Source organism: Rutilus rutilus, assembly GCF_951802725.1.
Source record: "Rutilus rutilus genome assembly, chromosome: 5".
In the NCBI taxonomy this organism is placed as follows: Eukaryota; Metazoa; Chordata; class Actinopteri; order Cypriniformes; family Leuciscidae; genus Rutilus; species Rutilus rutilus.
In genome coordinates, this window is record NC_140213.1 from 43,148,159 (window position 1) to 43,173,473 (window position 25,315).

Here is a 25,315-nt window from a genome sequence, read left to right on the forward strand (position 1 = left end):
TAATTCATAATATGATTATTTGCAGTAAATGTCTTGCTGGTATAGAAAAAGCTTTGATTTTGGATGTATTTGTATTGTTCAGGAGATGGAGAGAGCGTGGGACGACTACAGCAGACTGGAGCAGTCAGTTGAACAGCTGAGGGACGTCCTGCAGACCCAGATGAATCTCTGCACGTCACCTCAGGTCTTTTCTGTCTTTATCTCCATTTCTTTTTTATTTTCCTGACATATTTTGCTATCATGTTGTTCTCTCGTATACTTGATTAGCTGTCTTAGATTTAAAATAACTCATTTGCTAACATATGCAGGCACCTTTAGATAGATTCAGTATTATTTTAGCATCATTGATATACTATTTCTGTCAGGACCACTATCGTTGAATACGATTGGCGGTATGGTTCTGTTCTGGGCAAGAACTCCCTGCGCTTCATGCAGCCTAGCATGGATAAGAGCAGCGAGAACCCCCCTTACGTTAACAGAACAGAACCAACATGAATGTATTGCAGATATCATTAATTCAAGATTTTAAAGTACAACATAATTAGAGAATTTATTCTGATTCAAGGGGAATCAGAATGCCATCCTGACTGACGAGAGGAGGAGCTGGGGAGGGAGGAGGGTAATTCGCTCCTGAGAAACGCGATAGCTGCTGATAATACTGAAGGAGCTTATATATGTATACAGTGATAGGCGTCATATTCCTATAGGTAGACGTGGATCAGCTGAGAGTCAGCTGATGCGAGCTTGACTAACAGAACTGACGCCACGCTTGATCGTTTATTAATATTTTGAATTAGATTTAATTTTAATATAGATATGAAAATAAGATATGAAGAAGAAATAAGATTGAATGTGTGTGTGTTTGTGTTCTCAGGAGAAAAATCAGTTGAGGAGGGAGCTCTGGAGGATAGAGGACGTGATGACTGGACTCAGCTCCACCAAAGAAACCTTCAAAATCACCATAGACTCAGTGAAGAACCCAGGTAAGAATGGACCAGTGAGACAGGGTTAATAAACATTCTACAGAACTTCTTTTTAACTCATGCTTGTGTGCTCATGTGTGTTTGTGTCCAGAGAGAAAACTTGTGCCTTCAGTGATAGAGTCAACAGTGCCTTCTCGGTGCATGACCCCATCTGCATTTGAGGTGCGGTCACCCCTACGCAGTCTTACCTCCAGTCCGTTATCACTACCCCTGGACAATGAAGTTTTTCAGCATCCTCACCCTGTGCCAAAATGGGTTCGTGAGACTGTAACTACTGTACTGTAAGTTACTTTAGACAAGGCTCTTGCTCAAGTGCGTAATATTGGTTTTCAGGAAGAGGATGACGCTCCACCAAGACCACCTCTGCCTCTCCACTATGATGAGGACACACCGCCTGTTGTCCCGCCCCTACCTAAAGAAACGTCGGTCATCAGACACACTTCTGTTCGTGGCCTCAAGAGACAGTCTGATGAGAGGAAACGGGACCGAGAGAGCAGCTACGTTAACGGAGATTGCAGGGTAAATTGAACTCACTCGTTCATCAGTGTTATTGTTGTTTACTGAAACTATTAAAAGTCATTTTCTGTCATTTAAAAAAAGCTGAAAACTCAACCTTGAAAAACATAAAGGAAAATTAGAAATGTTGTCAAAATACAACATAAACAATATAATAGTATATAAATATTACTAAAATAACACTGAATGTCATTCGTCTCACTGAACTCCACATGTACAGTACAGTACACACATGACAACTCTCTGAATGGTTTTATCATGTTTTTGAATGTGACTGTGTTCATGTGTTTGGTTTGGGCAGACTAGATCTGTTGCTGCTGCTGTTGGTTATCTCTGCTGCTGATGCAGAGCAAGTATGGACTTGCTAATGCTAATAGATACACACACACACGCTGCTGTGAGCATGTAAGATATGCTAGTGCATAAATAGACATACATAAATCAAATCCCGTAGCAGATCTAGGCAGGTGGAGCTGGGGGAGGTGGAGGGTTTCAGACGAACTGCAGGACGAACAATGAACCAGACTATTTAAATGCTGAGCAAGCAATCTCATTGGCTGCAGGATCAGCAGAGGCCAATCAGCATGTGACATGCGGTAATGGTGTGATTGCTTGCAGATTGCGTCTAAAGGACCTTTCAGCCTGCGCCCTCTAGAGTTACATGACTAAACTAGATATTTATTGAACAGTTGAATGTCTTTCAAAGAAGTTTTTTAAATAATTACCTTATACTTACCTTATACACCTATGTGACCATAACACTTTAGTCTTTGCATTGTGATTGATTGCTCGCCATTTAAAATGTTTGGGCTATAGGTGGAACTGCGGTCCTACCTGAGTGAACCAGAGCTTCCTGGAAGTGGACAAGGGACAGACCAGGTGGACCCAGGCTACCTGACTCTCCAAAGAAGAGGTCAAATATTATTATAGATTTTGATCATTCAGGTTATTTCCAACACACATTATGTTTAAAGGGATAAAATGCCATTTAACCAATGCCAGTTATATTTTTGTGATCACTTAGGTCTGTCAGGCTCCTCGTCCAGAATAAACCAGTACGGTGTGGCCTTCTGCTCACAGAGGAGAGGAGATTCAGTGTTATCCACAATGGTGAGATTCACAGAAAACCAACATTATTCATTCATTATAGTACAGATCAAATGTTTTTGAAAGAAGTCTCTTATGCTAATCAAGCCTGCATTTATTTGATCAAAAATACAGAAAAAAAAGGTATATTGTGAAAAATTATTACAATTTAAAATGATGGTTTTCTATTTTAATATAATATAATGTATATCTGTGATTTCATCGGCCATTACACCAGTCTTCAGTGTCACATGATCCTTCAGAAATCATTCTAATATGCTGATTTATTATCAATGTTGGAAACAGTTGTGTTGCTTCCAAACTTTTGACCGGTATTGTATTTATATACAATAAATGATGTAAGTGTATAAAATAATATTTCATGTTAATATTAATTTAAATTTTGAATATTTAAATTATTTATATATATCATTTATGTAATTTTAAAAATTTAAATTAAAATTATATTTTCACATTCAACATGTTGTTATAATCAAAGTATATAGATCCTGTATGTTATTTCTTTTCCCTGTGTGGTCCTGTAAGCAATGTAACGGTTATCCTTGTGCATTGTGGTACTTTTTCAAAATATTTGAAAGGGCCAGATGTAGAATAAGTTGACTCTTTTTTTTGCTGTCTCACGTAGGAGAGACCAAAGAGTGCCTTGGAGCGGCTGTGTTCGGGAGAGTCCCAGCCGGATCACCAGCCTCAGAGAGGGAGGATGAGTGTGGAGGAGCAGCTGGAGAGAATGAAGAGGCACCAGAAAGCTTTAGTGCGTGAGCGCAAACGTAACTTGAGTCAGGGTGAGCGACAGCCCGTCGGCTCCCGCGGCCCCAGTCGACCCGTCAACTCTGACCCAGGATCCGTACGTTACTCCCTACCCAATAAACACAGGGACCCTCGATATGGCTTTCCCCCATAAGGCCACAAAACACAAAGCTAACATGCTAACACACGTTTTACCCCGTGAACAAAGCACAGCTTTACATTAACAGGCCGTGGGTGGGACGGGGGCCGTGCTGTGGGTGTGTTTAGGGATTGGCCAGAATGTGGACAGGCACATGGAGTGATTACAGTCCTGCAATGGTTCTCCTGGCTTTTTCCTGCACAGACTTGTGAATATTTGAACGTGAAGAGAAAAGGATAACGCTTTCCCCGACTGCCTTTCTGATCTCTCAATAATGGATTTTAGAACATTTTTATGCCTGTTTTCTCGAATGTTAATTCGCTAAATTATTTATTGAATAATCGGAATATATTTTCTGGAAAAATTTGTAAAGCTATATTTTGTATGAACATATTACGGTGGGAATTACTGACCCTGCTGCCTCGTCTTCACAACAAATTAATTATTGTCGGTAATTAACTGGGTATGAAGGTATTTCTGTGTGCAATGACTCTTAATCCTCATCTCCTATAGAAGAAGAAATCAGTGAAGTGCCTCTTCTTTCTAACCTGATCATCCAGCTCCAGCTGAAACACTCTGAGAATGACTGCCCACTTTTTAAGCGGCTTTGGTTCCGGAAGTACTTTTCCCGTTCATTTTTTGCCGTAGGGATTTTTAAAACATCTAAAGAGTTATAAAGCATTGCGATGTTGGATGATGGATATAGTATATATAAAACTATTGATTTAAAGATGCTGATTGTATGTATAGAAACAACATATTTTGCATTTCTTGCAATATATATATATATATATATATATGAATTCCGCTGTTAAATGCGATTAGTTCAGAAATACATTGAAATAACCTGGGCTGATGGCTTCAACAAAAGAATTTGATTAACAACCTCTTAGCTCACCTTAGGTTTGTCTTGAACGGTTTTTACATTATTGTTAAAAATCAATTCCCCTATGGAGAAAATGAATGGGATTGTTACTTCTGGAGCCCGACTGATTGCCCATATAGTGTGGTAAAACATTGCTGACTGGCCATGAGAGCTTGCACTCATTTAGTCAATTGCTTAGTTTGCTAATTGCTATTGGTAGGAAATTAGCAAGCATCAGTCGGTGGGTCAAAAGAGTGTTTGGCCCAATCAAACGCTTCGATTTACTGTAATCAGAGTAATCAGCAGGAGCTGACTGATATTTGGGTTTTCTTTGCTCAAAATCACCTTTGTCTTTTTTAAAATCATGGTGCATCCAAAGGTATTTTTGTTGCTCACTTGCTCTAAACTATGTCTCTGACTGACTTTTTATTTAATGATTGATTACTTCGATCTCATTTTTGCATTCAATCGCATTTCCCAAATGCATTTGGGAAATACTTTAACAATCAAGCACTTAATTCAATTGAAAACCAATGCAATACTCGGCTCACAAATATTCGTGAGTCATGCTGCCCACAGATTCATGGGACAATTGACACCATTCTAACATTTTTTTTATCATTCAGTTATAACTGATATCATACCAACACCAATTTCAGTTTGGCTGAAAAAGTGGAAAAAGTTCACTCGCTTCTCTTTGTGCTGCCAATGAGAAAGGTTACTAACCCTAACCTTTGAGTTACTAACCCTAGTTTCAAACTAACCATCGTGACATAATTATCAATTAATACAACTTTCCTCTTAACCAAAAAAATCCCCTATACATTAATGCCTCTGTAGATTTTTGGCTGAATTTTCTTCTTTGAAGACTCCATGAAATCAAAATCGCAGTTTGTCTGTTAGCTTTAAGGCCATCTATATACTAGTGTACTCTTAAATTTGACTTTCAGCCCAAATGTACAACAGGACAGAAGACTGCACCCATCATGGCATTTCATGGGGTCTTTAACCACACCAGCACCTTCATCACTGTTAGCCTGTTTGTCAGAAGGAATAAAGGAACCATTAAATCACAACTAAACTGTAATAGCAGTAAGAAAATATAATGTACATCAATCCACCAACGTCTGCATTTTGAGGTTTGCACTAAAGGCACAAATAAAATGAGAAGTTGTCTAAATGCCTTGTTTTTCATTGCAGTTAACTGACAACTGAGTTGCAGATGATATCTCGAATGAATGGATTGGTTTTGCATGATCGTTTAATTGTTCATGTTGATTGTAAGCTGTTATGCATGTGTTCGACTACAGAGTTCCACAGCATGTTGTAATTTGGTGATGGGTTTGATTTGTAACTGTGACACAATAACGCCTGTAAGTAAATAACTGTTTTTCCCTCTTATTTTCCTGTCTCTTCAGGCTTAAATTTAAGTGCAGGAGAACTATACAAGCATACAAACGGCTGCCAGACAGACTTTAGTTACTCTCATTTGATTTTCCACAAACTGTTAACTACAGACATTACAAAAAGCTTGTTTGGACCTGTTGATCGGCCCAACCATTCAGTCCCCTAGTCACCTTGTGATATGGCAAAGATATTGTGTGTCTGACCCATATTAGGTTTTAAATCCAGTATCAAGGCTAATTTCCAGAGGAATTGTGTAGTGTGTGTTGCCTAAATATTGTATATTGTTGTCTTCGCCCTAGTAGGGATGGGAAAAAGTCATTGATTTGCAGCGACCGAAACAGACCTTACTCGCCAAATCTCAGCGGCCGGCGTCAGATGAATGGCTGACGGTTGAGGCTCGGCCAATGAGCGAACAGGAGCTGGAGCATGTGGACTTTGAGTTCGATCTTACCCAAGAGGTACTTCAAATTTTAGTTAAGTTTGCTTGCATCCAGTGCTCGCATGTTTAACACCAAATTCACCTGATTCAAGCAGTTCAATCCTTCCCCGATGGAGTTAACCCTGTATAGAGCCTGACTTTAAAAAGTTTGCATATGTGTTTTTTTGTTGAGTATCATATGTGATAGATCAGGCTTCCATGGCTGATATAATAGGAATACAAAGCTCATACTCATGCTCATACTTAATTGGATTCAGACACCTAAACTAAGAAAGAATATGAAATCTGGTGCATTTGCTGATATTTATGATATTTGTTCAAAAGTTAAGATGAAATCCTGATAACTTGTAATGCAAATCAACAAGATCTTTATAACTGTATAGCAGACTGCTTACATAAAATGCTTATAAATATCAGTTATCACTCTATATTTTCCAGTAATATGTCTTTATGATGATATTTAAATGCTTAGTTTTATGATCAAAGATCTATTCTGTAGTTTAATTGTGGTGGCAAAACATGTAATGCAATGCAATGATGATTCAGAGATTTCCAAATAAACGTTCCTCAGAAGCCTGATGTATCATATTTGATATTTCTAAAAACACATGTATAGGTGATTAAGTAACTGAGTTTCTTCAGTCAGTAAGTGTTTGTTTTGAAATATTACTAAGCTATTTTTTACATTTACTTGATAAAATTTCACAGCAAAAACACACATGAACCAGGACCTGAAGGAGGATGATTTTTGTATTATATACTACAACACCTTTTATTTGCTAAAACAGTATAAACTATCAAACAGACGACAGAAGATTGTGTATAACGGGTTTGTCAGTGAAGGTTTGATCATATTATATGTGCATCTGCATATATGATACAGTAGGATTTATAGTGTTCAATTATAGTTAATTATAACTAATAAGTAATTGAGATCTTGATTTGAGATAAACCCTGTTTTTACAGCCAGTGTTGGGGAAAGTTACTTTTAAAAGTAATGCATTACAATATTGCGATACGCCCTAAAAAAGTAACTAATTGCATTGGCTTGCATATTTGTCTTTTAATAACAATAAAAAGTAAGGTTTTGGCTAATGTAAAGGCCCTTTCACACCATAAGTGAAATGAATAAGCCTCAGGCTGAAGGAAATGCAAATTCACATCTGTACAGTAGAGGGCGCCGCTCAAACAAACCTTTCAGCTGTGCTGCCTTTCTGGATTGCAGAAGAAAAAAAGTCACTTTTACTCCAGAAATAAAAACAAACAAAAATTAAACATAAATGTGATGTATATCTAAAGTCATTTTTGCTTATTAGTATGGTTGAATTGGATCATCGAAGGTCGGCAGCAAAGACGGTGGTTAATAAAGTGAGATTAAATACATAAAGTAGGCTATACCTGTATTATTTAATTATTGAAGGTTTGTGTAATATTCTGAGTTTGCATTTCACTGTTCTTATTCATTTTGAGGAATACCGAATCTTGTGCAAGTGAGATGTTCACATTTAGTCTAGAACTATAATAACCATCATGTTCACACAACGCCTCTGCACTCAATCCTGATTTCTCTCAATATGAGGACAGGAGAGCTGTCAGTCAATAAATGGGAAAACAAACTTGCATCACTTGTTTGAAAAAGTAACTTAGATGTAAATTTAAAAGTAATCTGTTACTAGTTACTTGCAAAAGTAATCTGATTACATAACTCGCGTTACTTGTAATGCATTACCCCAACACTGGTCACGGCTGAACTTACCCCCTGTCCCGCCTCAGCTGTCTACACCACAGAAGGTGCCCATCCCAAAGCGACTCATGGACGTGGAGTCAGATGAAGAGCTGACTCCAGAAGAGAAGGAGGTTCGTTCTCGCACCGTAGCAAAGATAAAAAGCCTTCTGTCGAAGTCGAGGTACGCTGGAAAAATAAGATGCAAACATGTAAATGGACTACGTGCTTAGATGTTGAGTCTAACGTTGTGACGTTTCAGCTCGAAGTCTACGGATGCGGAGCAGATCGATTTCACTGAGCTGGATAATGCTCTTCATCATCAGGAGAGGATCATGAGCGTTCCTCGTGCTCTCGCCACAGAGGCCTCCATCAAGAGGAAGCAGGTCATAGGTGAGACATCTGCCAACGCCGGGAATATTCAACATTTTATCATACACAATATTGTCCTGACATTTTAAAGTAATTTTAACGTTTTGTTTTGCAGCCAAAGCCATGTCCGAGAGCTAAACTGTGTTTATACGCTTCCTTGGGAATCCAAAGAACAATATTTTTGTGGGGGGGGTTTTTTGTACCAAATATTTATAATTCACATTCTATCATTCAGGTTCTCTGATGTTCAGAACGTTTTATATGTTTTTATTCATTTTACTGGTCAATGCCAGTTACAGTTTCAATATTCTAACATCGAAAATGGTTTATTTTGCATGACGATATGTTTTGTTAAAATGTAATTGTGACTTAAGGTACTTAATTGTTTGCTGTGTTATGTATTTTAATAAATACTATTAAAGGTACCTTTGATTGTAAAGTACTTGCAGTGTTTCTATTCTGAAAAACTCAAGTAAGCTGTCATCTTCCATGTTATTTGAGTCATCATTAAAAATCATTATTTAAAGGAACACTCCACCGTTTTTTGAAATAGGGCTTATTCACCTTCTTTCCTACATTTAGATAGGTGGGCAAATGCATTTTTGTCTCAGTGCATGCATTGTTTTAGTTTGACAGGGTCGGCGCTAGCTTAGCTTAGCATAATGAATGGAATCCTTTGTTGCCAGCTAGCATGTCCTGAGTAAAAGTGATATAAAAAATAAATAAAAAAACACCTAATTACTTCTTGTGGCCTGCGTATTCACAACAAGTACAAATAGCGATGCAGATTAACACTAGGTGATTTCCTATGCAGATATTGACTTGGGACTATATTAGGGGGAAGCACAGGCGAAGCACTGCTACTTGGGCGCAGAGATATCATGCCCAAGTAGCAGTGCTTCGCCTGTGCTTCCCCCTAATATAGTCCTTAATATATAAGTCAATATCTGCCTAGGAAATCGCCTAGTGGTAATCTGCATCGCTATTTGTACTTGTTGCTTAAGCTAAGCTAGCGCCGACCCTGTCAAACTAAAACAATGCATGCACTGAGACAAAAATGCATTTGCCCACCTATCTAAATGTAGGAAAGAAAGTGAATAAGCCCTATTTCAAAAAACGGTGGAGTGTTCCTTTAAATACTTTGAAAGACAATAGACTCATGCTCTAAATAAAGTATGTCACTAAGTTATTACACTTTTTATATGTCCCTTTTCATCATTTTAAAACAGCAGTTCCAGATACACCATTATTCAACTTCTAAATTCTCTAATTTCATAATTGTTTGCAGGCAATATATATATATATATATATATATATATACACACACACGGAAAGTTTTATAATCACAATCACAGAATAATTGTTTCTCTTTATTGATATTCATACATTGACTTAATACACACAATGGACATTTTGTCTGCAACTTATCAGTTTCACGATAACCTCAGTTTCTGCTCATCCTCGTGTTCATATGAAATTTCAAGGGCTGAGTAGACTGAGACCGGATTTCCTTTCTTGAAGGAACTATTTATTTAATTTGTAGAGAAGAAACAGTTCTCAACAAGTTCAAGCAAGTCCAAATAACATGGCACAGACGTAATTACATTTTCTTTAAAAAACCATTTTGCTGTCACTCTCAATCAATTACTGGAACATTTTGGGAGATCAAAAAAACAACAACAACAACAAAAAAGCCATTTATGTGGCTTTTACAAACGCCATTTTGAAAGTTTTTTTCTTGTCCTCTGAGTCTGTGTGCTCCTCCTGTTTCTTGAGCTCTGTGTTAGAAGGGGTTTTCTCTTCCTTGAGTGGTTCTGATGGTTGTTCGCTGGCCTTTTCTGAACTGTCCGGCTTCTCTGGCACAGCGGCGCTCGGACTCACAGCGGGGGGGTCGGGCTGTGAAGAGGAAGCACAGCAGTTCACAACTAATCAACAAAACATTTGCTCACATTCTACAATTCCCAACATGAAAATCTCAAGTATCAACATGATTTCACACCACGGCTTATAAGAGAGTGCTCAGACCTCACTAAAGCCCAGGCCGCAGTGTCTCCTGTTTCTCCCTGACATCTTCCCATCCAGACCCTGTTGGTACTGGTGTTCAAGCTCTGCGTTAATCTTCTGATCCTCTGACCCTACAGACACACAAGCAAATACAATATAACATCATTACAAACGAAAAAAGGCCATCATACTTGTTAGTATTTGCCCATATACATTTTTATTGCTATATCAGCATCAAAGCAAAAATGGCAAAAGGTATACCATTTTTATATAGAGAGAGAGAGAGAGAGAGAGAGAGAGAGAGAGAGAGAGAGATAGTAGTCAACATTTGAAATGAATCAAAAAAGTTAATCAAAGTTGTCCTAAGACAAGAACAGGTATTGTTCAAAATTCATGTATAACTCTGATGAAAGGTTTTGATCCACTTCAAATGTTGACTACTGTATGTATATATGTATATACATATACATATATATATATATATATATATATATATATATATATATATATAGGTATAGATAGATATATACTGTATACACACACACACCTATGTATATTAATTTCTGTATATTAACTGCATATTCATATTCAAAGCAAAATTGGCTATCTATCTATATCTATATATATAAAATATGACAAGTGTGATGGCTTATTTTTTGCCACTTTTGCTTTGATGGTGATGATATAGATTTCCCGTTGTTATTTTTCTTGCTATAAATTTAGAATTGTTCTATTCAAAGAAGAATGGCAAAAATACACACACATATATACATATATATATATATATATATATATAAATGGTATATCATCAGCATTAAAGCAAAAATGGCATAAAATACACACACTCATTATATACAATGTGTATATATATATATATATATATATATATAAATAATGAGTGTGTGTATTTTATGCCATTTTTGCTTTAATGCTGATGATATACCATCAAATAGAAACATAGCATTGATAGAATTTCAAGCATTTTCGCATAACAATAAAATGTCTCCCTCATGGTTTGTTTCATACAGCGTATATCAATAAGAAAATGGAATAAGGTAGTTGTTTTATATTTTACAAGTGTACACTGCATAGTAACGTAGTCCTATGTGCACAGTAAATGACAGAACATTACCGGTGGTTGGTCTAAAGGTCAGAGCATGTTCTCTAAAGCTGCACTGTAGGGAAAAGGATATGTGGCGTTAGGATGTCATCTGATCCAGCCCCCATAAAACCGGGGATTTTGAAGTGTCTCATCCAACACAATAGGAGACTGCAATCACTTTCCAGCAACCCTTCACTTCCACCCTAGAGACTCACCGCTGCGGAAATGGGACGTTGACTTGTGATCCCCAATAACAAGGCGTCCAGTGTGCTCTTTCTGCCAATGCATGAAAACATTTGAAGCAAGAATGTGTGATGTTCAGGTTCGATTTTGAAACAGTTGAAATGATTTAATAACAGAAAGAAATGTACCTTTCCTGCTCCCATCAGCCTCAAAAACTTCTGCTTCCTTTCGTCTGTCCCTAAATCTGCCGATGTCCATTTTGTGGATCCTGTCTGCATTAACAGGTTAAAACAGATTCAGTTGATTCATTAGTGTTATAGAAAAGCACTTTAAAATGAGTTCTAATAATAAAAAAAGGGTTTTTTTTAAACTATATATATATAGAGAGAGAGATATATATATGCACATTACACACACACACACACACACATATATACATTAAATATATATATATATATATATATATATATATATATATATATATATATATATATATATAACGTTTATCTATGAATGCAGAAAATGCTTAACATATCACCTGGAACTGAATTATCTACAGTAGATACAGTAGTTATGCAAATTTCTTTATAGCCAAAGCAGAATAAAGTACCAAAAAGGCAGATAATCCACTAGTAAGATGCATGTGTAACTCCTTTGGCACACGACTAACATTTAAAAATAGTTGCAACCCACTGCTAACAATCTGCTAACATTTCTGGTACACCAAAATGCCAGATCTGCTGTAGTTAATTCAAAAATACATGATGATGGAAATCACATACTTCATCTGGAGATGCGGGTCGTTTTGTGCCTTTACATTTTTCGTCTGAAGAACTCATTATCAAGGGTTTTGAACAACAGTGGTCAAATCAACCACTGCCTGCCTGCTTCACCGTTTAACTAGCATAGCAGCTAGCAGCTATCGAGAACCTGCGCGCAATGCATCTTGGAAGTTGTAGTTACAACGACGCAAAATCGAGTCTACGAGGCTATAAATAACTTTTAACCTATTGTTTTGTGTGTTTGTTTTCAACAAACCAATTGACCATATCCATCATATAGACAGACAGCATAGTTGAAACCTAGTTGATTTTTGGTCTTCAAAAATATGAGTTTTTTGCCTACTAGACATGTGGGAAATTAATGTGGGAAAAAAATAAATACTCTGAACCCACGCAAAAAATAGAGACAAGGGGAAGATATAGTACGTTACATATAAACATACTAAAATCACCCCAAAAGTCCATTAAAATAAGACAATAATACAATACAACTACAAGTCCCATGCATTATAGACAGTCCCTTATTGTGAAATAGGCTACACAAAAAAAAAAACTCATATTTTTGAAGACCAAAAATCAACTAGGTTTCAAATATGCTGTGGTTTTGTTTTAATAATACAGTGTATTATTTTTTCTTGATATAGGCTACCCCGAAAGAATGGAAGTGGAATGTGACAACATGCCCCATCGGTGGGGTACGTTGTAACAGGGGAACATTGTAACATGACCATATGACAGCTTAAAATGCTATCTGATCTAATAAAAAAATATATATATATACAAGACAAACTAAAAAAATATATTAACTTTTTCATATAAAATAATGGCATTTTTTAATAATTAAAAATAAAATAATTTTTGAGTTTGACAACGAACACACCGGAAAACACTGCTATACAAAATATAGTTCAAAACATAATAATAGTTAATCATTTCCGAACATTGACTCTCAGTCTTTATTCACCTTTTTCTCATGTTTTCTCAATAGAATTCATAAAAGTATCAAATAGAATAGCATAGTTCTAATAGGGGCACATTGTAACGGTGTTACAACATTTAAACTCTGATAGTGTCTTCTGCTAGTTAGCGAAGCAGTAAAGAACCATATCAACTGTTAAATAACATATTGGAGATTAAAATAATATCAGATTTGTCAAATTTAAAATAAACACCAAAACTAGAGATTAAAAAATAACTTAAGTAAGAAACTTTTTAATTGTTGTAAAGGAGGTAACTTTTTTAAATTCACTTTTTCTTAGGCTAGCATTAAATAGGGGTTCGTTTTTATGGAGAATAAAGACTATAAATTATAATATAAAACATAGATTATACAAATTATCAAATAAAATATAGAGAATATATTATTCATTCATAATGTAAATTATATACAAAAGTGCAAGTTTGTACCAACTGATGTGAATTTAGATTCGTTATGCATTGCTGTTTAAGCAATTAAAACATGGTTTTTATATTTAAAATGTGGGGCTGAGCTCGGCACAGGATGCATCCTCTCTCTCTCTCTCTCTCTCTCTCTCTCTCTCTCTCTCTCTCTCTCTCTCTCTCTCTCTCTCTCTCTCTCTCTCTTCTGGCTCAGTGCGTTAATATAAGCACATGAGCTCGTGGGAAGTCTACGTCTCAGAGATCCGGTCTGCCTGCACTTCCACTCAAATCCATCTGTGGAACAGAGACTGACACTCATCTTCCTCATCTTCCTCCAGACCAGCATCATTTCAGCGCCTGCTTCGACGACATCAAGCCATGGCTGTTACCGGCTGCTCTCAGTGCATCAAATATATGCTTTTCTTCTTAAACTTCATTTTCTGGGTAAGTTTGCTTGTTTACCAATATAATTTTTAGTGTTCCTTGCACTACTATTGAAAAAGTCTGAAGTAATCCTATAGCTAACAAAAACACCTTCAAGTAAGACCTTTTTTGCTAATGTTCCCATGATAAAGTTATGACAACGTTATTTCTGAATGTTCTCTGTCCAGTTTTTACTTTCAATCGTTAAGGAAACACTTTGGGAACGTTACTTTGGAATGTTCTCTGAAGTTTCTAAAACAAGTAGGCCTATAGCTAAAATAATTTATACATTTAAAAAACGTTCAACTAAAACCTTTCAGGAAAAAAGGTTGTAAACAATAAATAGCTAAGTAATGTTTTTGTGCTAATGTTTTGAGAGCATGATAAAGACCAGATAACTTCGAGCAAACACTTTACCACAAGGTTGTGGCCAAAGTTCTGAGAATTTCCCCTGTTAGTTTTATCATGAAAAGGAAAAAAGAAAAGTTTTTTATGGTATTACACATTTATATCATATTGATATTTGTTATTACTAATATAATGTAAAATACTACTGTCATACTGTAAAACACTATATATAAACAAACTTGTAATTTTGGTAAAATTAATCCAAAGAGCAGAAAAGCAAAAAAGTTCTGACTCTAAACAATTGTCCCATCTGAAGTGATTCGATTTTTACCAGTGTTTTTGTTGTTGTTGTTGTTGTTGTTGTTGTTTGTTTTGTGTCTTGTCTGATTTCTGCAATATGGCACTAACTGGATTTGAGTTCTAAATTCAAAGATGAAAATTCTGTCATTATCACCCTCATGTTGTTCCAAACCTGTATGACTTCTTTGGAGCACAAAATGAGATATTTTGAAGAATATCCATGCTGCTGTTTTACAGAATCAAATAATGATCAAAAAGGAAAAGGAAAAAAAAAAAGTGTTTGAGTTTAAGGACATTTAAAACAAATACCTGTACATTAACTGGACTAAATAATAACTGCATGTCATGTCATAGATAATTTGGCGTTTGCATGCATAATATTTAGTTAAAGCATAGTTTCTTTTGCATATCGCAGTCAGTTAAATAGTTTAGTCAGAATTTGTCTTGTGTTCCTAGACATGAAGAAAATGTGTGTCCCTCCAGAGAGCCTCCTGTAGAATGAGGGTTAGCTGTGGTTTTGCTATATTTTTACACTCTCTATAATTATGTCCATGTGCTTTAGGGACATGAATACACCTTAAAATAACCTTAAAATAGAGAGAATCACAGGCACACATGTTGTTTTAGTAAATTTAGTTGATAATAATGGTGTGTGTGTATGTATATATAGATATATATATACACACACACACACACACATATGCTGCGATAACTTCATAAAATGTTGACATACAGTCTGCTGTGATTAAAACATCACATGATGTTCAAACAATGATATCATAGAGTAAAACTAATTATGCGTTTTGATGTCAAATTAGCATTTAGCAGCAAGACAAACATTTTGGAATAACATTCATTACTGGAAATAAATGATGTTTACCGCATTCTGAGTTGTTCAAAAACTAAAACGAAATATCACGTAATTTTCTGACTCATCTTAATAAAAGTCTACTTCCCACTGCTGCAAATTTAAATTCATGTTTTCATCCAAGACCTTCAGCTTTCATGAGAATGATGTTGTGTGATATCACATCCACAGCGCCAATCCCACACTCTCTCGAGATGCGTATTGTTTCCTGTCATTGTACTTTACATGCTGCCAACACAAAAATATATCTGCCTCGCTTCCACAATTCTCTGAGTGAAGCTGCCGCTTCCTGATTTTCAAAAAAATAAACAAACAGAAGGTATCACAGCAGACTGAAGAGGACCCACACCCTTTTTTTGTGCTTGAATAACACCAAACCTGTCAGATGTTTCTTCCCCAAATGCAGGAAGAAATGACCTCTGGAATGACCTCCGGAAAAAGAATTGAAACAAACATTTCTGGGTGATGACAGTCTGTAGAATTTCAGTATTTAAATAGTGAATCTTTTCTGAAAAGCGCTCTGTTTTTCTCTTTGGTCTTCTCTTATTTTTAGCTGGCTGGTGGTGTGATTCTGGGTGTAGCTCTATGGCTTCGCCATGACAGTCAGACCAGTAACCTCCTAATGCTCCAGTTTGAAGGAACTCAAGCACCAGGAACCTTTTACATCAGTAAGTGACTTCCGCTCACACACTACAGCTGGCTAGGCCATTGATGACAAAGTTCTAATTATTAAAGGGGTGGTATAATGCTCTTTTCACAAGATGTAAAATAAGTCTCTGATGTCCCCAGAGTGTGTATGTGAAGTTTTAGCTCAAAATACCCCACAGATATTTTTATATAGCATGTTAAAATTGTCACTTTTTAAAGGGATACTCCACTTTTTTTGGAAATAGGCTCATTTTACAACTCCCCCAGAGTTAAACAGTTGAGTTTTACCGTTTTCGAATCCATTCAGCCGATCTCTGGGTCTGGGGGTACCACTTTTAGCATAGCTTAGCATAATGAATTGAACCGGACAAGACCATTAGCATCTCTCTCAAAAAAATGAACAAAGAGTTTCGATATTTTTCCTATTTAAAACTTGACTCTTCTGTAGTTACATCGTGTACTAAGACCGACAGAAAATGAAAAGTTGCGATTTTCTAAAAGTGGGACCCCCCCCCAGACCCGGAGATCGGCTGAATGGATTCAAAAACGGTAAAACTCAACTGTTTAACTCTGGGGGAGTTGTAAAATGAGCCTATTTCCAAAAAAAGTGGAGTATCCCTTTAAGGGTGAGCAAAAATGCACCATTTTTGTGTCTGTCCCTTTAAATGCAAATGAGCTGCTGCTCCCGGCACAGGGGGTGGAGCTACAACAGCTTGTGTCTTGAAAATTTCAAAAACTTTTTGGTTTATGTTTAAATTTATGTAGCTGATGTGGAGTTAATCTTCTAGTCATTAATTAGCATATTCTGTCATGATAGTCTATAAATCGCGTTCCCGGGGGCGGGGTTTATGTAAATTTTAGGGTTGGTGATGTCACTAACCCGGGAGGAATGTTGTGTAGTCCCTACCAGCCGTTTGTTGTAGTCCTAAAAAAGCAATTTCTTTAAAAGAAAATATCTCCCTTTGCTTTGAACTTTGAGCATCGTGACTTTGCAGATGTTGTTTATGCTCAAACAGCAACATTACACACTAACTAAAGTTAAAAATAGTCATAATCAACCACCCCTTTAAGTTCAATTATAAATACCTAGTTTTGTTCCAATTATCCAACCGTGTTATTTAAACTAGCCACCCAAACCCTGCCATCATGACCATCTGTTGGTAACTAACAACCATTGTTTAGAATAAAATTGTGTTATTCATTCTAATTTTGGGTCTTTATTTACCTATGTTTTATTATTATTATATAATCCTGTACAATGTTGTTAAAAGTAAGGAGCAGAATATTTTTTATTATTATTATAAATTATTATTCTGCTCACAAAAAAAAACGCAGACAAAACAAAAAAGGACAAAACAGAGATGCAGAACAACTGAAGGACATGTACAGCATAAACAATTCATAATCAAGTAAACATAACAGTATTTCAACAGGAAATGCATTGAAAATGTATAAACTTGCATATGTCCTTTATGTGAGCCAAGGGATAATCTACGGCTAGCTGTGCATTAAATGATTTTAATGAACGACGTGGAGGAAAAGAACCACTGTTATTGATGTTTGCAGTGCAAAACTTGACTGAAAGGACAAAAATTATGGTTATTTTGAATTACGGTCAGTCTAAAGCAGTTTGCCTGCTTTAAATCAGACAGAGATCAAGTAGTGCTGTAAGATTACATTTATTTGAGTTAATGAATTATAGCATTTATTTGAATTAATTGTTGAGAGAGAGAGAGAGTGATGAGAGATGCGTGTGTGAATTACCTGCGTCTGTTCAGCATCTCTCTCTATTAACAATTAAGCTGTGAGTTGAACCACTTCAAAACCAGCGATGTTACCCCTTTTGCTGAGAAATATAATGTAGCGATTCAGTAGCTAAGCTACTTTATTAATAAAATTCACAGGGCATAGTTTGGTAACAAGTTTCTGTGCTGCTAAATGTTTCTGTGTGTCGAGTTACATGTGTGTGTGTGTGTGTTTCAATGAAAACAGCGTATTAATATAGAACGGTGACTGGATTTTAATGCACACCTTCCAGCCAATCAGAATCGAGTATTCTGAAAGACCATGGTATAATAATAGTTTGTTAAAGTTGGCATGAAATGGAAGTTGCGAGTCTTTTCTTCGCTATTGTGTCCTTATTTCTTCACTAATCTAGATTATGAGGCCACATGAATTTTTAAATAATGATTTTTTGCACTTATTAAATCATTTATAATAAATCCTGCAATATTCCATAAAGAACAGTCGAATTTGATTTCATTGTGACTTTGCATGATCAGAAAGCCTTTGCACTGTGTACTTTGAGAAACAATTACTCCTGAAATAGAGGTGCATCTCCTCAAAAGATGGAAGGAAGAGGGAAGCAGGGTCTAAGACCTTGACAGGGCCACTTAATCACTTCGTGTGTACGTGTGTGTTTAAACAACTAATATGATGGCATCAGCGCATTATCATTGCATAAGAGCTTAGATCCTCCATGGTCAGATGTTGTTGTTCCTGTATTTTCTTTAATAACACTTTATTTGACTGTTTTCACATGAAGTCAGTGATTCTACAGACACACCCACAGGGTGTTTTAAAAGAACCAGGGAAAGACTAAAAGTGACCACAGGGCGTGTTCATACTCCACCCGTGCACACACACACACACTCACGTTTACACACTTAACCACAGCAGATGTACACAGAGTTCAGTGGCACAAGCTCAGCTTGTTGTGGGCACTAGCATAGAGTTAGCGGCCATTCATTTTTGTAGAAACCATGGGGTTGTCTCTCTCCACTCAGTATAAGTACATGTAGGAGCAAGAGCTCCGCCTGTTCCTTTTTATAGCAGCAACAACCTTTTCTGATTAAAGAAGTTGAAAGGGTTGTTGGTCTGGCCCACCCAGAGAAAGAAGAGAGAGATGAAGAGTTCTTCTCCCACTGCTCCTGAACATCCGTGTAATTGAAAAAGCCCTGCTCATGTGCCCGTTACACCACAAATTAGAATGAGCAGTGCTTGGGTTCGCTCAAGTGCCGGTTAAACAACCCTAAAAATATGTTCAAGCCCGGCCGCCCCAGCAAATCATTACAGCTTAGAGAGAAATCTGGCTGGAGAATACTCTAAAATCTCTAAATATAAGTTTTAAACAGAGAGTGGAGCTTGAGCAGCAGCGAGGGCAGTGTGTTTGGAGCAATGAAATAAATCTAAAAGAGGATACATCATCATATAGACTACTTGTTTCATATTAAAGAGGATGTAGTATATACATTATATAGGCCTACAATATCCTTTAAAGACTAAAACGTAACGTATCTAACGTGAGACTTTCATTTATCTTGAAACACAAATGAAGATCTTTTTGATGAAATCGGAGAGTTTTCTATCCCTCCATTGACAGCTACGCAACTACCACTTTGATGCTTCAAAAAGTTCATAAAGAGATCGTAAAACTAATCCATATGAATTGAGCGGTTTAGTCCAAATTTTGAACAGATTTAATTTAGGCTTTTATTCACATATAAACATTCATCAACTCGCACATCAGCTGTGGTAAACTGAAGCTCAAGCATGTTTGCTAGACGTGCGAGAACCAATGAGGTTCATTCTCGCGTTACGCATCACGTTTGAACTTCAGCAAGAACCAATGAGGTTCATTCTTGTGTTACGCATCATGTTTGAACTTCAGCAAGAACCAATGAGGTTCAAATCTTGTGTTACGCATCACGTTTGAACTTCAGCAAGAACCAATGAGGTTCATTCTCGCGTTACGTATCACGTTTGAACTTCAGCAAGAACCAATGAGGTTCATTCTTGTGTTACGCATCATGTTTGAACTTCAGCAAGAACCAATGGGGTTCAAATCTTGTGTTACGCATCACGTTTGAACTTCAGCAAGAACCAATGAGGTTCATTCTCGTGCATCAAGCAGGTTCGGTTGAGCTTCTGTTTATGTTCGCTGATCAATGTTTATATGTGGATAAAAGACTAAATTAAATCAGTTCATCATATAAAGCGAAAAGATCTTCATTTGTCTTCCGAAGGTTTGGAACGACATGAGGATGAGTAATTAATGACAAAGTGTTCATTTTTGGATGAACTATCCCTTTATAAACTATCTATATAAATTTAAACTACTACATTTTCATTCAATTGCAATTAACATTAAGTTAAGTCTCTAAAAACATTACATTCAGTTTGCACTTAAGCATATTCTGTATAAACATAGACTATATATTAGGACTGTGGAGTATACTAAAGTGTAATTTTTCAAAAGGGAAGTCAGAAATGGTTTTTTTTAATGTTTTTTTACATACTGGAATATTAAATAGTGTTGCCAGTTTAATTGGTTTGGTTTAGGGGTTTAGAACAAACTCCCTAAACTTTAGTATGAGCAGTAATAATAATGATACATTTACAGAGATGTTTTCCATGTGTTTAGAGACAGTCGTGTTTTCAGATGCTGGTGTGTGAGTCTGATGGGCACAGAAAGCAAGTCTGGCTCTGTTATGTGGAAGTTTCCTGTTTAAACTAGATCTTCCTATGCCTGTTTATAGCTTGTATGGTAACATGCTCTTTTACCTATAAGTCTGAGCCTGAGATTTTCTAGTGTTTAAAGCTACTGTTATGGTACTGTAAGTCAGACAGGAAAATACTCAGTGGCTTTTTTTTAGTTTTTGCCTCTGAATTCCACAGAGCGAAGTGACTAGACTTTACCAGCTCAACATTGACAGTTAGTCAGTGCATTATTTTATTTATCATTAATTGTTTTATCTATCATTAGGATGAAGACTATATACTCCACATACAGTTTTAAATGCAATCACAAATAGGGTTCAAATTTGAGGTAATGTTCAACACATCTGCAGACATGCCATCTAGTGGTAAAATATTGCATTAGCCGGTTACAGAATCACAATACCTGTTCATAAATATGATGAGGAATGAGTCCTCTAGAAACTGTGTGAACATGTGCAATTAATGTAAGTCTCTAAATGTTTGATGTCAGGATCATATGCATACATTATCTGTGTTTCTCTTTCAGGTGTGTATGTTCTCATAGCGATTGGGGCCGTAATGATGTTTGTGGGATTCCTCGGCTGCTATGGAGCTATTCAGGAATCTCAATGTCTCTTAGGAACGGTGGGTTTTACTCAACTCCTACTGTTCATTCTGCATGCCTTTAAGAGATTTACCATTCATCTTCAAAAGACCTTTACAAGAGCTGCGGTTTAATTACTCAAAACTATTGTACACTTTGCAAACTGAATATAATGCTTTTGGACACTTAACTGCATTGCAGTTAAATTAAAATGTAGCAAACACTTTACAAAGGTTTCATTTGTTATCATTATAGTTAACTACATTAGTTAATATGAACTAACAATGAACAATACAGCATTTATTAATCTCAGTTAATGTTAATATCAACATTTATTCTATTACTATTTTATCAAAAGTTGTATCTGTAAACACCATGGTTAACACTAGTAAATGCACTGTGAACTAACATAAACATGAATATTTTTAATACCGAACATTAACAAAGGCTAATAAATGTTGTAAGAATATATTGCTCATTGTTAACAATTGAGACCTTATTGTAAAGTGTTACCAAAATGTGTTATAGTTTACATTAATATTAAATGCAATTAGCAGAATTTTAGAGGTCTGTGAAACCGGGGGTACATGTATAATTCATAATTATTCATAATTAGTGTAGTGCTGAAAGTACTGACAACCAAACTATAATTCCTATTGAAACTTGTACATCAGATAATTAAATGTATTTGTAATGATAATGTTGCAATTTAGTACATTTATTTTAAAGCATTTTAACTTTAAATGTAATATCAAATAATCAAAAAATCAATTCCTTTACACATGCTTCATTTTGGTTGTCAAAAATAAGTGTAGTATTAGGTAGTATTAAGTTTTTTAATAAATTATTGAAACAAAATGTGCCTAAAATGTGAACGTAAAACTATTCATTTTACATTATGACAAAGTGCACTATTTAAAAGTCATGAAAGTGTAAACTTAAGCGGCCATTTGCACGTTCAGTTTTTAAAAAAACATACTTTTAAGATTTAAAGTACTCTACAAGTACTCATTCAATACAATTAAGCACACTTTTTTTTCACAACAAGGGTTGTGCTGTTTAGTCATGATGTTTTAATGATTTTTAAAGGAAAAACCATACAAGTCAAGTCATCTTCATTTATATAGCGCTTTTAACAATGTAGATTGTCTCAAAGCAGCTTTACAGAGATAAATGTATAATTTAACGTAAGATTGTTTTGGCTTTATAGCGGTTCTTTAATAAAGTTATTTTCCAGCTAAAGTTAGTTTTGATTGATTCGCTTCCGTCGCAACGATCATTTGTTTTTAAATTAGGGCCGCCAAGACGACACCATTCTCTCTACACAGACTTTAAACGCGAACCTGTGAGAAACGCTGATGGCGTTCAGATGCGCATTAAGAACGGGTTCTATAGTTATGTGCGTTTGAATATATGTGCGCAGGTTTGGAATTCCCTACAAACCAAGCCTAAACAAATTACTGGTGTTTCCTTATAGTTTTGATTCAGAATTTTATTTTATTTTATCAATTCGGGGTAGATACGAAAATAGAGTATTCCCGACGAAGCTTTATCTGTAGATTGGGAAAGGGATCCTCCATAGGGAGAGACTAGTTGGCACTTCAGCACTGCGTTGTCATCGGGTCCAGGCGAAGGTCCTTCATCAGATCTGGAAACGGCCTGGATCCGGCAGGCTGCGGGAAAACCTTGGGATAAACAAAGACACTAAAATTAGCGTAGATGCCATTCTTCTCATGATGTAACAAGTACATCAGGATTTATGGGAAGTGTTCCCGGTTCCAGCTGACCTAATCTATGCAGCCTAATATTGAATTATAGAAGTCTATAATGTATTATGTGAACGTTATGTCAAAGAGATGTGTCTTTAATCTAGATTTGAACTGACAGAGTGTGTCTGCTTCCCGGACAATGGTAGGAAGGCTGTTCCAAAGTTTTGGTGCTAAATAGGAAAAGGATCTACCGCCAGCAGTTGATTTTGATACAGTCTACCTTCCTATTCCAGTACTTCTTTCTTCATCACACATTTTTGTCTTTTTCTCCCTCAGTTCTTCACATGTTTAGTGATCCTCTTCGCCTGTGAGGTGGCAGCAGGAATATGGGGCTTTATTAACAGGGACACGGTATGTCTACACACACACACATACACTCAAAGAGTCTGTCTGTATGTTAAGACCTTCATTTTGAGAGCGTCACTCTCCTCTTTCTGTCCGTCCAGATCTCCACTGAGCTCATTAACTTCTATGATACTGCATACATTAAAGCTGTGGATCCTGTGGAAACAACATCCAAACAGGCAGCTTCCAAAATCCTGGAGGTCTTCCATGACACAGTGAGTTTCCAAAATCAGCTCTCTCATCAAAACTCCTCGGTTTGTGCCAGTTAATAATCCCTATCCCATCTTTTTCACACTCTCTCAATATCTAGCTCGAGTGCTGTGGTAAAGGGGATGATAATGAACTTTTCACAGCCGTCCAGGCCTCTGTGTGTCCCAAGAAGACCAACCTAGTCGACCTGCTCATCTCTCAGGTATCTGTTGTATGTAGTGTCAACAAAAAACATAACAAATATTTCTATGGTAAAACAACATCTAAACATTTGACCAGTGTGGCTCACAAAACACTTTTTATTGTGGTGGCATTGGCCGATTTACTACACACTAACTAGGAATTAGTTACTACATTTTACAGACATGCAACTGAGTTCTGATGTTCCAACAAACTGTTGTGACAAATGCACTTACAGTTTAGAGAATGCTAAGACTGTTTTGATTGAAACTCCAGAGTTGCCACACGAAGCTAAGGGACCTGTTCTCTGAGAAACTCCATGTCATTGGATTGGCCGCCCTAGTGATCGCTGTCATTATGGTGAGAATGTACACACATGCACAATTACAGACTTGTACTATGAATAACTCACCGCCCCTCCCAAAATTTCCCTGTGTGTATAATTTCCTCTCTGCTTGGCGTCCAGGTTTTTGAGATGATCTTCACCATGGTCCTCTGCTGTGCAATCCGCAATGCTCCTGCATACTGAGTTGCTGGATGAAGACCAGGCTGATCAACAATGTTCGATGTTTCCTAGTGATGGGCAGGAGGCCATTTCACTTTTGCATTCCCTCTCTTTTCAAGTTCAGATGTCCAAACACTGAACATTGATCCCTGTGTTTGTAGAGAGGACTTTTTAAGTGAATGCACACCGAACGCTATAATAAATAAACCAATAACTGATATCAGGGAAGAGGAATAATGTGATTGACAGTAATATGGATAACATTGCTATTATGTATTGTTTTACTTTTATTTAATCAGTTTATTAGATATTCTCTTACATTGCTCTTATGGCCTATTTTCAACTTTTAGTAGTAAAAGTGCTTCAATGCACTTACATTTTAGTTTGTGTATGTGTGCTTGTTTGTGAAGTAAATCAATGTGATGTTTATTGAGAGATAACCTATGAATCTGTTATGCAACAAGTTAATTTGTATCTTGCATATCACTGTGCAACAATGCATTTGATTTCATTAGTGGCCCTTATGGTGATGGCATGATAATCTAATGATTTAAACCAAAATCAAATAATTCATTACTCAATGAGCCCATACTTTTTTTTATTTTGGGGACATTCAGTTTATTTCTAATAAATCTAAAATAAAATAAAAATAAAAAAATCTGCCAAATTAATGTGTCATGAATGTTGTATTAGTAATGTATTGAATAAGGGCCGGGGCACCTTTAGGTTGGGGAGGCGGGGGGGGGGGGGTGTGTCCCTCGATCCGTTCGCGTTCACCATGCGGCCGAGTGTGCTTGGACCAAAATCTTACTTTATTTGAAGCATATTTGCGTTAATGTTTAAGGCAAACACATTATATACTTTTATTCCAATGTGAAGTCTGTAGA

General features: G+C 36.4%; 3 protein-coding genes across 13 annotated transcripts in view; 2 read left to right on the top strand and 1 right to left on the bottom strand.

Moving 5' to 3' along the window:
- The window catches only part of plekha7a (pleckstrin homology domain containing, family A member 7a), an 89,740-nt gene extending 81,001 nt beyond the window's left edge, over window positions 1-8,739 (top strand). For 10 of the 11 annotated variants that reach the window (XM_084408711.1, XM_084408715.1, XM_084408714.1 and 7 more), the window contains 11 exons: window positions 83-184; window positions 875-983; window positions 1,075-1,238; window positions 1,317-1,502; window positions 2,316-2,412; window positions 2,524-2,609; window positions 3,232-3,450; window positions 6,067-6,222; window positions 7,977-8,110; window positions 8,189-8,319; window positions 8,414-8,739. In XM_084408711.1, coding sequence (XP_084264837.1) covers window positions 83-184; window positions 875-983; window positions 1,075-1,238; window positions 1,317-1,502; window positions 2,316-2,412; window positions 2,524-2,609; window positions 3,232-3,450; window positions 6,067-6,222; window positions 7,977-8,110; window positions 8,189-8,319; window positions 8,414-8,436 — 1,407 coding nt within the window. In that variant the 3' untranslated portion in view covers window positions 8,437-8,739. Of the gene's footprint in view, window positions 1-82; window positions 185-874; window positions 984-1,074; window positions 1,239-1,316; window positions 1,503-2,315; window positions 2,413-2,523; window positions 2,610-3,231; window positions 5,535-6,066; window positions 6,223-7,976; window positions 8,111-8,188; window positions 8,320-8,413 lie in introns of those variants that run through there. The other variant, XM_084408713.1, reaches the window with a different exon arrangement.
- A 908-nt stretch (window positions 8,740-9,647) lies between these two features.
- cUnh11orf58 (chromosome Un C11orf58 homolog) lies at window positions 9,648-12,527 on the bottom strand. Its single transcript, XM_084408981.1, has 5 exons — window positions 12,370-12,527; window positions 11,776-11,859; window positions 11,620-11,680; window positions 10,324-10,433; window positions 9,648-10,194 (listed from the first exon to the last, which is right to left on the bottom strand). Exons 1-5 carry the CDS (start codon window positions 12,424-12,426, stop codon window positions 9,997-9,999), a joined length of 510 nt encoding a protein of 169 aa, XP_084265107.1. The 5' UTR covers window positions 12,427-12,527; the 3' UTR covers window positions 9,648-9,996.
- Window positions 12,528-13,989: 1,462 nt separating this feature from the next.
- cd81b (CD81 molecule b) lies at window positions 13,990-25,063 on the top strand. The gene is made up of 8 exons (XM_084409210.1): window positions 13,990-14,193; window positions 16,242-16,356; window positions 21,363-21,460; window positions 23,465-23,539; window positions 23,635-23,748; window positions 23,844-23,945; window positions 24,200-24,283; window positions 24,390-25,063. Exons 1-8 carry the CDS (start codon window positions 14,128-14,130, stop codon window positions 24,450-24,452), a joined length of 717 nt encoding a protein of 238 aa, XP_084265336.1. The 5' UTR covers window positions 13,990-14,127; the 3' UTR covers window positions 24,453-25,063.
- The last annotated feature ends 252 nt before the right edge of the window (window positions 25,064-25,315 follow it).

Excerpts from the sequence above, each read along its gene's own strand:
- cd81b (XM_084409210.1), top strand. The coding sequence starts at position 14,128 with ATGGCTGTTACCGGCTGCTCTCAGTGCATCAAATATATGCTTTTCTTC. Across the intron at positions 16,357-21,362 it reads ACCAGGAACCTTTTACATCA|GTGTGTATGTTCTCATAGCG; the intron begins GTAAGTGACTTC and ends TTTCTCTTTCAG. Across the intron at positions 23,540-23,634 it reads GCTTTATTAACAGGGACACG|ATCTCCACTGAGCTCATTAA; the intron begins GTATGTCTACAC and ends CTGTCCGTCCAG.
- cUnh11orf58 (XM_084408981.1), bottom strand. The coding sequence starts at position 12,426 with ATGAGTTCTTCAGACGAAAAATGTAAAGGCACAAAACGACCCGCATCT. Across the intron at positions 10,434-11,619 it reads AACGTCCCATTTCCGCAGCG|GGTCAGAGGATCAGAAGATT; the intron begins GTGAGTCTCTAG and ends GTGTGTCTGTAG. Across the intron at positions 10,195-10,323 it reads GCGGCCTGGGCTTTAGTGAG|CCCGACCCCCCCGCTGTGAG; the intron begins GTCTGAGCACTC and ends TCCTCTTCACAG.